This window comes from Onychostoma macrolepis, chromosome 04 (assembly GCF_012432095.1).
Source record: "Onychostoma macrolepis isolate SWU-2019 chromosome 04, ASM1243209v1, whole genome shotgun sequence".
Lineage (NCBI taxonomy): Eukaryota > Metazoa > Chordata > Actinopteri > Cypriniformes > Cyprinidae > Onychostoma > Onychostoma macrolepis.
In genome coordinates, this window is record NC_081158.1 from 35136139 (window position 1) to 35148608 (window position 12470).

Sequence of the window (12470 nt, forward strand, 5' to 3'; positions counted from 1 at the left end):
TGATGTGCTGTCTATACTTAGGCAGTTCACGGGTGAGATTAGCTTTATTAAAATCACCGAGAATGATGATGAAAGAGTCCGGATAACGCTGCTCTGTGTGTGTGATTTGATCGGCCAGCAGTTCTAGCGCAGCGCTCATGCGCGCGTCAGGAGCAATGTACACACTCACCAGAATAAACGAGGAAAACTCCTGCGGTGAATAAAAAGGCTTGCAGTTAATAAAGAGAGCTCCCAAATTTGGGCAGCACATCTTCTTTAAAACTGTCACGCCTGTACACCAGCCTTCGTTGATATAAAACATAATCCACCGCCTCGTTTTCCCGAGGACTCGGTGACGCGGTCTGCTCTGAACAGCTGGAAGCCCGTTAGATGAAGCGCTGTCCGGGATGGCTCCGTTCAGCCAGGTTTCCGTGAAGCAAAGCGCAGCGGAGTTTAAAGTCCTTGTTTGTGCGGGTGAGGAGTTGTAGTTCGTCTGATTTATTTGCCAGGGAGCGGAGATTCGCCAGATGAATGCTCGGCAGTGGAGTCCTAAACCCCCGCTGTCGGAGTTTCACGAGCGCGCCGGCGCGCTTCCCTCGCCTGGGTCGCCTGGAGCGCTTGTATAGGAACGCAGCTCCTCCGATTAAAATGTCCAGTAAAAGGTCTGAATGCTCAAATGTAGGCAGAAAGTTATTTGGTGTGCCGTTTCTGATGTCCAGGAGTTCGTTTCTAGTAAAGCTGATCGGGAAAAAGTTGCTTAAGACAGGACAAACAAACAAAAAAAGAACAAGTACCAAGCACCGACAAACCATGGCTGCCATCTGCGGCGCAATCTTTAAGAAAAGAAAAAAAAAAAAAAAAAAAATTATTACTGACATGTCAAAGTCTAGACCCCAAATATAAGACGACCGCGTTTTTTCAGATGTATTTCCAAGAAAAAAACATTGTCTTATATTCGGGTCAATACGGTACCTAACTACATAATACTACTATTGTTAGAAATTGCAACAAAATTAAAATAGAAATATAAACTTTTGAACTGCGGGTTTCGTCTGGTCAGAGGAGAACTGGCCCCCCGACTGAGTCTGGTTTCTCCCAAGGTTTTTTTCTCCATTCTGTCACAGAGGGAGTTTTGGTTCCTTGCCGCTGTCGCCTCTGGCTTGCTCAGTTGGGGACACTTAATTTCTAGCGATTATCGCTGATTTGATTGCACAGATAATATTTAAACTAAACTGAGCTAGACAATGACATCTCTGAATTCAATAATGAAATGCCTTTAACTGAAAATTGAGTGTTTAATCTTATCATTATATATTACTGACACTCTATCCTCCAATTTGATACTGTTAAGTGCTCTGACACAATCTGCATTGTTAAAAGCGCTATATAAATAAAGGTGACTTGACATAGTCCATTCATATCATATTTGGTATATTAAATATTAGATATTAACATTTCTTTTCTAAGTTATCAAGCTTTTAAAATGAGCACTGAGAAAAAAGCAATAGTTGCTGCATGTGTAAAAGTTTGTGAGCTTTTATACACTGAGACTTAATAAAAGTTTAATAAGAACCGCTGGTGACCAGGCGTGTAGTTTAACGTTAACCAAACTAACTGATCACAGCTGCATATTCTGCTTTAATATTCAGTACTTATTTACATCAAACACTGACCAAAAACTCAAGGGTAAACCACAAAAATAACAAAAATCTTTTAGTTCATTGACATCCTCTGCTGTGGCTCGTCAGGCAGTGAGATGATTGACAGCCGCGTATTCACTGTAATCCTGATTATTCCTCAATCTGACACTGTCAGGACAGTCTGCTTTCTTGTGGAAATTCACCACGCTGTAATTCAGATCCTCAGCAGATGTGATCAAGATCTGAGAGTCACCAGTGGCTTTCTGAGCTGTAGTGTAAACAGTGTTAGAAGAATCAGAGGGGTTTGTGGGTAATTGAGCAGTGGCATAAACGGTGTTAGAAGAATCAGAGGGGTTTGTGGGTAATTGAGCAGTGGCATAAACAGTGTTAGAAGAATCAGAAGGGTTTGTGGGTAATTGTTTGTGAGTGTCTTCAATCTCTTCATAATCACAACCAGTGTGAGAAACCTGCGGAGAGACAGAGAAATTATTTACAGCTCAGAAGATTTTTATTATAGGAGAGTTTAGAATTTATTCAACATATTATTTTATACGAACCACTCCATGTTTTGCTGCTCCAGCCTGAGATGACGATTTACCGCCTGCCAAAACAAGAGTCTTAAATTAATGACATTAGTCTATATCACATTTCAACACTGAAGTCTATTTTTACATATCATCAAATATCTGTATTTTGCTCATTGCAGCCTGTAGGTGGCGACAGATTCAAAGTGGGACAACGGATGAACAAATCTTTGTTTTAAACTCAGTAGAAAGAGAGTTTCTGCATCTAAAGACATTAAGAAGGAGCTTTACCTCGAGACTGATGCTTCTTACAGGAAAAAAACAGTACTAAGAGACAAACGATGATCAGAAGCAGAAGAACCAGAACCAGAGGAATGATCAGAGATAAACCTGAAAACACAGGAGAAAAAAATCAAATGAATCAATCTGATCACTCTGAGCTAAATATCAGATCAGATCATGGCCGTAGCTTGTTGTACCATTCAGTTTGTCCTAAACAGTCTTTATGAGCACAGAATCACTCTAACCCTACTCCGTTTAAAAAGACTGTAACCTGAAGATAACAAATGTGGGAAAGCTCCAAAAAAAAATACCACAACATTTTGTTTTTGAGGAAGGAAATACAGTGTCAGACCTAGTTAAAGGAGTCATCGGATGCCCATTTTCCACAAGTTGATATGATTCTTTAGGGTCTTAATGAAAAGTCTATATCATACTTTGGTTAAAATTCCTCAATGGTAGTGTAAAACAACACCCTTTTAACCTTGTTAAAATCAGCTCTTTTCACAGCAACCCGTTTTGTTGCATTTCCCTTTAAATGCTAATAAGCTCTGCTGACCCCGCCCCTCTCTTCTGTGGGATGGTGAGCCATCCTGTTTAATTTAGCCACATTTAGCTGCGAAACTTGCTAACTAGCACATTTTTAGAAAAGGCGATTTGCAAAGATACATCAAAAACCCTTATACTCACTTCTTCTGGAGGTGAAGCTGGATCATGAATGATTCGCATGAACATAAACGCATTTAGGCAGATCGCCGGGTGCATTCCCTTCAAAATGTTAAACGAATTTAGTATTTTGACAAGACGAATAAAAATAGCTAATAGGCTATTTTTGTACAACTTTCTTTTTTTCTCTCTCTGTGACACTTTTCCTATTGTGTTGTAAATGTTAAACAAATTGTATCCTGTCACTCAACAATCGTGGGAGTGGCCTGGGTTTGTGTGACGTCACACAGACAAAAAGCTGAGAATGGCTTGATTTGAAAAAGGGGATATTATTTATAGAGAGAAAAAAATACCACTGGGTGGATTTTTATCATGATAGGGTGGTTGTGCACACACTAGTGATGCACGGATGGCGGTTACATCCGCGGCCGCTGCGGATAATCCGCGGGTCGGGTGGGTCGGGTAATAAAATATTGCATTTTGATTATTTGCAGGTGGGTCGCGGGTGGATAAGATAAATCATTAATCATTCAAATATTAACTACATTTTCTAAAATATGAACGTGTTTTAAAAAGGATACAGAAATTGAATAAACTGTAAATCAACATATTAAAGTTATTCAACAAAACATTATTTAGTCAAGAGCAGTGAGGGATTCCTTCTGTCTTTTGTTGTTTATTAACATTAATGACAGACGGCACAGCTTTATTAGGCTGCTGTCACAAGACCTGTTTCACGGATCCAATACTTAATACATATGCAGTTTTTTTTCGCAACTTAAGACAAAACCGACAATCCTTATGAGGATACTCGCCAGGACGACCATTTTGACGTTATTTTGTGTGTATTTGGCTGCTTAAGTTTTTAATTAAGCTCAACAAGCTTTGTTTGTTTGTTCGCAGCGCATGCTTTGGACGTGACTGCAGCGCACAGAAAAGCGACTCTGAAGCGCACGAGTACCGAAAGACTTAAAAAGACGTGCAAATATTACATTTCTGTGACGATGCAACAATGACCGATTAGGCAATTGACAATTCTGTCAACTGTACCGAAACGCGAGCTAAAGTCTCATATCGCAGCGTGCAGCAGCACTAGATGCGCCGATGTGAAGAGAAGGTTTAAGAGAGAAGACGCGGTACAGCTGAATCACTCGCGCTGTTTTCAAATGACTGGTTGTGTGAATTTATTTACTCATCTAACCTACACGCTATATTGAATAAATGTTTTGCAGGAATTTCCCTCATTTTAAAGTCGAAAGCTGCGGGAATATATGCGAAATCCCACACCGAAATTCAGGACCTGATTAAGCATAATTCTACTGTACATAGAATTGTGAAACATGACTTTTCCAAAACTTTCTGGGTTTATTTATTTTTCCAAAACTTTACAGGCCTGGAAATTGCTGTTTTAAAATTCCATGACTTTTCCAGGTTTTTCATGACCGTATGAACCCTGAATGTGACGATCGGGTGCGGATCGGGTGCGGTTATCTAAATCAGACAAAAATATAGGTGCGGGCGGTTGGCGGGTGGATAATTTATTTGAAGCTGTGGATTCGGGTGACGTTTTAGCTCATCCGCGCATCACTAGTACACACACATTTACGTTCAAATAACATGTAAAAGTGAGTTTTGTATCCGATGACCCCTTTAAAAGTTATAAACATTTTCTTTGAAACCGCAAAATGTCTTTGAGCCACTGAAAGTCAAATATCCATTCACAGTGCCTTGCAGAAGTATTCAAGTCAGTGTTAATTTTGGCAGGCATTTTTGATTTAGTCTTAGTCTTTATCTTGAGACGAAAATGCTTAATAGTCTTAGTCACATTTTAGTCATTTGAGTCTTTCATAGTTTTAGTCTAGTTTTAGTCGCCAAAAATTCATTGTATTTTTGTCAACTTTTAGTCATTACTTTTAGTCAAAGATATTTGAACTGCTGTGTATGTATTTGAGCGCTGAGAACTGATCGCGCGCTGTATGAGAACTGAAGAAGTGAAGCGTGCGCGACAGAGAGCACTTCTATCAGTGCGATTCCGCCATCACTAACTTTAAGTTAATCGACAACGAACTGTGACTCCCGGGAAAAACGGGACGTCTGGTCACTCTATCCCTTAAAAAAAAAACCTTCAGGTGCTGAGGCCATTGTTTCAGATCGCTAGTTGGCGTTTTGGTAGCCTATCCATCCGCTGCGGCTGCCATACTGAGACTAGATATAAACGCCCCTCATCTGATTGCAATCCAATGACAGAGAAGCACATTTTGAAAGACAATACAGTTAACTTAGCCTACAGGATGTATTTTGAATGTCCGGCAGTCCTCAAATAACATTTTAGTCCCGTCTCCTCTTGTTAATGAAGACGCAGCATGAATTTTGTCATAGTTTTTATCATCAGATATTAATTTTAGCTCGTCAACGTCTTGTCTTAGTCACAGAAAAAAGGTTCGTTGACGAAATTAACACTGATTCAAACCCCTTTCTTTTTTCACGTTTTATGTTGCAGCCTTATGTTAACTGCTTTAAATCATTTTTTCCTACATCAATCTACACTCCATACACCATAATGACGAATCAAAAAAACAGATCTGTGACAACTTTGCAAATTTGTTAAAAATAAAACACTGAAATAAGTACATTGCATAAGTATTCATACCCTCAACTCAGTACTTAGTTAAAGCACCTTTTTGGGTATGATGCGACAAGTTTTGCACATCAGAATTTAGGAATTATCTGCCATTCTTCTCCTCGCCTCTTCACCTCTCAAGCTCTGTCAGGTTGGATGGGGGTAGACACACATTTTCAGGTTTCTCCAAAAATATTTGATTGGTTTCAAGCCCAAGCCGTGGCTGGGCCACTCAAAGACATTCACAGAGTTGTGTATAAGCCACTCTTGCTGTGCTTAGGGTCATTGTCCTTTTGGAAGGTGAACCTTCTGGCCAGTCTAAGGTTCTGAATGCTCTGGACTGGGTTTTCATTAAAGCTATCTCAATATTTTGGTGCATTGAGCTTTTCTTCTACTCTGACGAGTCCCTCAGTCCCTGCTGCTGAAAAACAGCTCCACAGCATGAGGCTGATACCAGCACACTTTACTGTTGGGATGGTACTCTGCAGGTGATGAGCAGAGCCTGGTTTCCTTCAAACATGCTGCTTAGAATTGAGGTGCATCAGACCAGAGAATCCTGTTTCTCAGTGTCACGAATCAGGTCCATGGACTTCCATTCATTCACCGCCAGAGGTCACTCGCTCACCACACTGACTCTTTCACTACACTACTGTTGCACGTCACCCAGGACTTCAATTCCCATCATCCACTGCACTGATGACTCACACACAGCTGATTGCACTGATCACACAGCTGATTCCCATTACACGCCTTACTTAAACCATGGACTTCCTTTCAACAGATCGCCGAGTATTGTTCTGTGTTTCTGTGTTTAAGGCGGTAAGGCAGCTAACACTCCCCAAGTGTTAGCTGCCTTACCGAGCCAGTCTGTGTTTCCCTTTAGTTCCAGTGTTGTTCTGCATTTATTACTCTCAGAGTTTTAGCTGCGATACAGAACCCTCTTAGTTGTCTTAGTTTCGCCTTGTCTGATTTCTCGTGTTTTGATTCTTGCCCGTGTTCCTGGATTAACCCTTCGTCTTTCCGTTTGGACTCTGTTCGCCCCTGCTTGGACTATTGCTCGTGTTCTCGGATTACCCCTCTTGTCTAAACCCTTTGGATATTGTTCGCCGATCTACGACCCACGCATGCCCTCGGAATACTCTTGTGTCTTGTCCTCAACATATTTGTTAACTGATGTTTGACCCTGACACATGGATCTGCACATCTCGTTTGCCCCGTTACACTCAGAGTCTGAGGGTCCTTTAGATTTTTTTTCTGCAAATTCCAAGTGTGTTTTCATGTGTCTTCACTGAGGAGAGGATTGAGTTTGGCCACACCAGCATAAAGCCCAGATCGGTGGAGTGTTGCAGTGATGTTTGTCCTTCTGTAGGTTTCTCCTGTCTCCACATATAATCATGGAGCTCAACTAGAGTGACCATCAGTTTCTTGGTCACCACTCTAACCAAAGCCCTTCTCCATCAGTTGCTCAGTTTGTCCAGGAGTCCAGCTCTTTTCTGAGCTCTACAGCCTTCTAAATAAAGACAGCCTTCATGCTTTCAATGTGGAACTAGCCTCAGCTAGACAGACCTTCTTCTCAAACCTTATAAACAGTAACTTAAACAACTCTCGCACTCTTTTTGCTACTGTGGAGAGACTGACAAACCCCCCAAGTCAGATTCCCAGTGAAATGCTCTCCGACAGTAAATGCAATGACTTTGCTTCCTTCTTTTCTGAGAAGATCAATAATATCAGAAAGGAGATTGGCATATCTACTTTTGCAGAGGTCACACAGATTCGACCGCAATTTCAAAAAGAAGTGACTATGTCTGTTTTTAAAGCAATTGATTGCAAAATTTTGAAAGAAATATTACAGCACCTTAAATCATCAACCTGCTATCTTGACACACTTCCCACATCTTTTTTCAAAAGTGTGCTTAACTGTTTAGAAGCAGATCTCTTAGAAGTGGTGAACGCCTCAAAACTGCAGTTGTTAAGCCCCTTCTGAAAAAGCGCAATCTTGATAACACAATGTTGAACAACTATAGACCAATATCAAATCTTCTGTTAATAGGTAAGATTATTGAAAAGGTAGTTTTTAATCAGCTGAACAACTACTTAAACTTAAATGGATACCTGGACAATTTTCAATCTGGTTTCCGAGCACATCATAGCACAGAGACAGCACTCATTAAGATAATAAATGATATTCGCTTCAATTCTGATTCAGGCAAAATATCAGTTCTGGTACTACTAGATCTTAGTGCTGCGTTTGACACTGTTGATCATAACATACTTCTACAGAGACTGGAAAACTGGATCTGGCTTTCTGGGATGGTACTCAAATGGTTCAGGTCATACTTAGAAGGAAGAGGTTATTATGTGAGTATAGGAGAGCATAAGTCTAAGTGGACGTCCATGACATGCAGAGTCCCACAAGGCTCAATCCTTGCACCGCTCCTGTTTAGCCTGTATATGCTCCCACTAAGTCAAATAATGAGAAAGAACCAAATTGCCTATCACAGCTATGCTGATGATACGCAGATTTACCTAGCATTATCTCCAAATGACTACAGCCCCATTGACTCCCTCTGCCAATGCATTGATGAAATAAACTGTTGGATTTCCCAGAACTTTCTTTAGTTAAATAAGGAGAAAACTGAAGTCATTGCATTTGGAAACAAAGATGAAGCTCTCAAGGTGAATGCATACCTTGACTCTAGGGGTCAATCAACTAAAAACCAAGTCAAAAATCTTGGGGTGTTTCTGGAGACAGACCTTAGTTTTAGTAGTCACGTCAAAGCAGTAACTAAATCAGCATACTATCATCTCAAAAACATTGCAATAATTAGATGTTTTGTTTCCAGTCAAGACTTGGAGAAACTGGTTCATGCCTTTATCACCAGCAGGTGGATTATTGTAATGGTCTCCTTCCAAAGAAGACCATTAGACAGCTGCAGCTCATCCAGAACGCTGCTGCCAGGATTCTGACTAGAACCAGAAAATCTGAGCATATTACACCAGTCCTCAGGTCCTTACACTGGCTTCCAGTTACATTTAGGATTGATTTTAAAGTACTTTTACTCGTTTATAAATCTCTAAATGGCCTAGGACCTAAATACATTGGAGATATGCTCACTGAATATAAACCTAACAGACCACTCAGATCATTAGGATCGAGTCAGTTAGAAATACCAAGGGTTCACACAAAACAAGGGGAGTCCGCTTTGAGCTATTATGCCGGCCGCAGTTGGAACCAGCTTCCAGAAGAGATCAGATGTGCTAAAACATTAGCCACTTTTAAATCCAGACTCAAAAGTCATCTGTTTAGCTGTGCATTTGTTGAATGAGCGCTGTGCTACGTCCGAACTGATTGCAATATGTATAATCACTTTCTATTCTTAAATGTTTTAAATTCTTTTAAAATCAATTTTTAAATCAATTTGTTTTTATTGTTGTGATTTTTATTATTTTTAATTTCTTATTATTTTTAATGACTATTTCACTTCCTTTTATGTAAAGCAATTTGAATTACCATTGTGTATGAAATGTGCTATATAAATAAACTTGCCTTGCCTTGCCTTACAGGCATTTATTTTGACCTCAGGGCTTGTTTTTTGCTCTGATATGCATTTTCAGCTGTTAGACCTTTTCTGAGAGGTGTGCCTTTCCAAATCATACTCATTCAAATGAATTTGCCGCAGTTTAACTCTACGGGAAGTGTAGTAACATCTACAAGCGATATGATTGCTCCTGAGCGAAATTTCAAGTGTCCCAAAAATAGGTATGAATACTGATGCAATGGTATCGTTTCAGTTTTTTATTTCTAATAAATTTGCAAAGTTGTTACAAACCTGTTTTTGCTTTGCCATTATGGTGTACGGAGTGTAGATTGATGTGGAGAAAAAATTATTTAAAGCAGCTTAACATAAGGTTGCAACATAACAAAACATGAAAAAAAATGAAGGGGTATGAATACTTTCGCAAGGCACTACATAAACACCTACAAACTGCAAACTACAAAATGCGAATTTATCTCAATAAATAGGTCTATAATATCAAACTTGATTATTAATAATTAAATAATAATAATATTTTACATATCAACTATTTCAAAGTAAATTTCATGATTTATTTGAGAGTTGAAAATTGAATGTTTTTAATGTTTAGTAATATCTTTCGGCCACTGGGGGTGTCAGAGCTCCTCACAAACTACGCCATGAATCACATGTTTGTATTTCAGCACCTGCTGATGATGATGATGATGGTGTTGATGATGATGATGATGATAATGATGGTGGTGGTACAGCTGTTTCTGGAACATCAGCATATAAAACATGGGGGAAAAAATTCTAAAGGATTTTTTTTTATTATTCAGAAAACAAAACTGTAAGCTGAAGCTTGTGTGACTGAAGCCTGTAGTTTCTCAGAGAATAACACAGTTCATAGCAGGTTACTGGAGGAGCATCTTTAACTACAGCTTCTTAACTATAGTACAAGACTGATGAAATAACTCACAGAAGTGCTACAAACTGCACTAATACTGCATCCAGATGAGCACACTTGAACTAGTTAAAAAAAAAAAAAACACTAGTGATAGGCCTACTGTGTTCCGAATGACCAACTAATGCTGCAAAACTTCCTCTTTTTAACTGTGTTTTGTCGTTTTGCTTTGTTAAACACACAAAACACCTAAAATGAATCTGCTGGTAAACCTGTGTGAACAGAGTCGGTTCTCTTACAAGCATTTACATTTACATATTTAGCAGACGCTTTTATCCAAAGCGACTTACATTGCATTCAAGTTACAGTTTTTTACGATCTTGGCGTTGCTAGCGCCATTCTCTACTATTTGAGCAACAGGAAAGCAATCACTGATCACTTTCTTTGCACACTCAAGCAACATGATTCAAGACACACAGTGATCTGCTGAATGGAAGCTAGCTGTGATTATTAATGACATTCTGATTAATATGAGTGAGAAAGTCATCTGTACCTGTAACGCTGATGAGGACTCGTGTGATGAAGCTCTTGTGTCCTTCACCAGACTGAACTCCACACCAGTATTCAGCTGAATGTTGTCGAGTCACATTGATGGATCCCGTCAGGAGCTGCTGCTGTCTGTCATCATACAGCTGGATCTGTCCCGCAGCGGTCCATGTTCTGCTCTTCATCACAGTTGTCTGTTCAGCACAGAGATCAGATCCAGATCTCCTGCAGACAAACTTCACATCAGTCCTGTGGGATTGTGGGTATTTGCAGCTGATGTTCACAGATCCTCCTGCAGCAGCTGAGAGACTGATGCTCTTCTCACAACAATCAGCTGTTTGAGAGTCAAATCAAGCTCACATTAAACCAGATTCATCAGTTCACCACAGAAACAAATGCATGAGTGAATGAAAGCAGGTTTCAAGCATGTTCAGGTGAAACTCAGAGAAGAAACTGTAGTCTTCAGAAACTTTGACTATAATCTTATATTCTCCAGAATCGTTCACATTCAGCTCTCTGATAAACACACGTAAGAGACGAGCAGATCTGTCATCATGAACAGAGAATCGGCCGACATGTGTCCATTCTGCTGCTCTGTTAGTGTTTATTAGAGTTAAACATTGATCTGCTCCAGTTTTACACACAGCTATCAAAGGATTCGCTTCTAGCGTCTTATATTTGTAGTTTATAATGACGTTTCCTCCTGAATATCCTCTCACATCACTGATCTTTTGACCTGTTGAACACAAACTCAGTATCAGTGATAGTAATATCAGTAGGTTTTGACCTTGTGGGGGCATTTGGTCCCCATAATGTAGGGAATATCAGGTATACATTCACACCCACACATATACACACACACACACACACACACACACACAATGTCTGGTTTGCTATCCTTGTGGGGACTCTCCATAGGCGTAATGCTTTTTCTACTGTACAGACTGTATATTCTATTGTCCTACACCAACCCTAAACCTACCCCTTACAGGAGACTACAGGCATTTTTAGATTTTCAAAAAACTTCATTCTGTGTGATTTATTAGCTTGTTTACCCGCGAGGACCTCAATTTAGGTCCCCACTGTGACACGAGTTCCCATGAGACTGTGTGTATTCAGGTTTAAGTCCCCACCTGAATAGAAAAACAGGTACACACACACACACACACACACACGTTCGTTTTTGTGAAAAGTGGGGACATCCCATAGGCGTAATGGTTTTTATACTGTACTTACTGTATGTGCTATTGTCCTACACCAACCCTACACCTAAACCTACCCCTTACAGGAGACTGTGCATTTCAACTTTCCCCCAAAAAACCTCACTCAGTATGATTTATAAGCGTTTTGAAAAGTGGGGACATGGGTCAATGTCCTGAGATGTCACCTTCACCTTGTAATACCTGTCATACCCTCGTCATTATACACATCTATGTCCTGACTTTTCACAAAAACGCGCGCGCACACACACACACATGCGCGGGAAGTGGGGGTGCTGAGGTTGCTGCAGCACCCTGTTTTTTTCTGTGGGCAACTGTTTAACTGTTGGGAATATTTAAAAAAAATCGGAGTGTCTATTTACGCTGAGTGCAAATAGCCCGGTTGTTGGCAGAGGTATTTACACTAACTTCACACACAAACATGTGATTGTGTTAGTCAACATTACAAAAGACGGTCATCAGTCGTCAGGTTCAGTGACGCAGATGGAAAAACGTGTGTCATATTCCTTTTGAACCCAGGTTCGAATCTGCCTTTTGGCGAACTTTTTTTCTCCCTTTTCAACTTTCAAATCACATC

The 12470-nt window shown here is 40.0% G+C and overlaps 1 protein-coding gene across 1 annotated transcript; it reads right to left on the reverse strand.

Annotated features, from left to right (window-relative positions):
- Positions 1 to 462: 462 nt before the first annotated feature.
- Positions 463 to 11076, reverse strand: LOC131538678 (uncharacterized). Its single transcript, XM_058772693.1, has 5 exons — positions 10681 to 11076; positions 9931 to 9999; positions 2435 to 2533; positions 2177 to 2220; positions 463 to 2086 (listed from the first exon to the last, which is right to left on the reverse strand). Exons 1-5 carry the CDS (start codon positions 10856 to 10858, stop codon positions 1724 to 1726), a joined length of 753 nt encoding a protein of 250 aa, XP_058628676.1. The 5' UTR covers positions 10859 to 11076; the 3' UTR covers positions 463 to 1723.
- Between the last annotated feature and the right edge of the window lie 1394 nt (positions 11077 to 12470).

Coding starts and splice junctions, on each gene's coding strand:
- LOC131538678 (XM_058772693.1), bottom strand. CDS start 10,858: ATGAAGAGCAGAACATGGACCGCTGCGGGACAGATCCAGCTGTATGAT. Junction 10,000..10,680: donor AGTCCTCATCAGCGTTACAG/GTACAGATGACT, acceptor CTGATGTTCCAG/AAACAGCTGTACCACCACCA. Junction 2,534..9,930: donor ATCATCATCATCATCAGCAG/GTGCTGAAATAC, acceptor CTGTGTTTTCAG/GTTTATCTCTGATCATTCCT.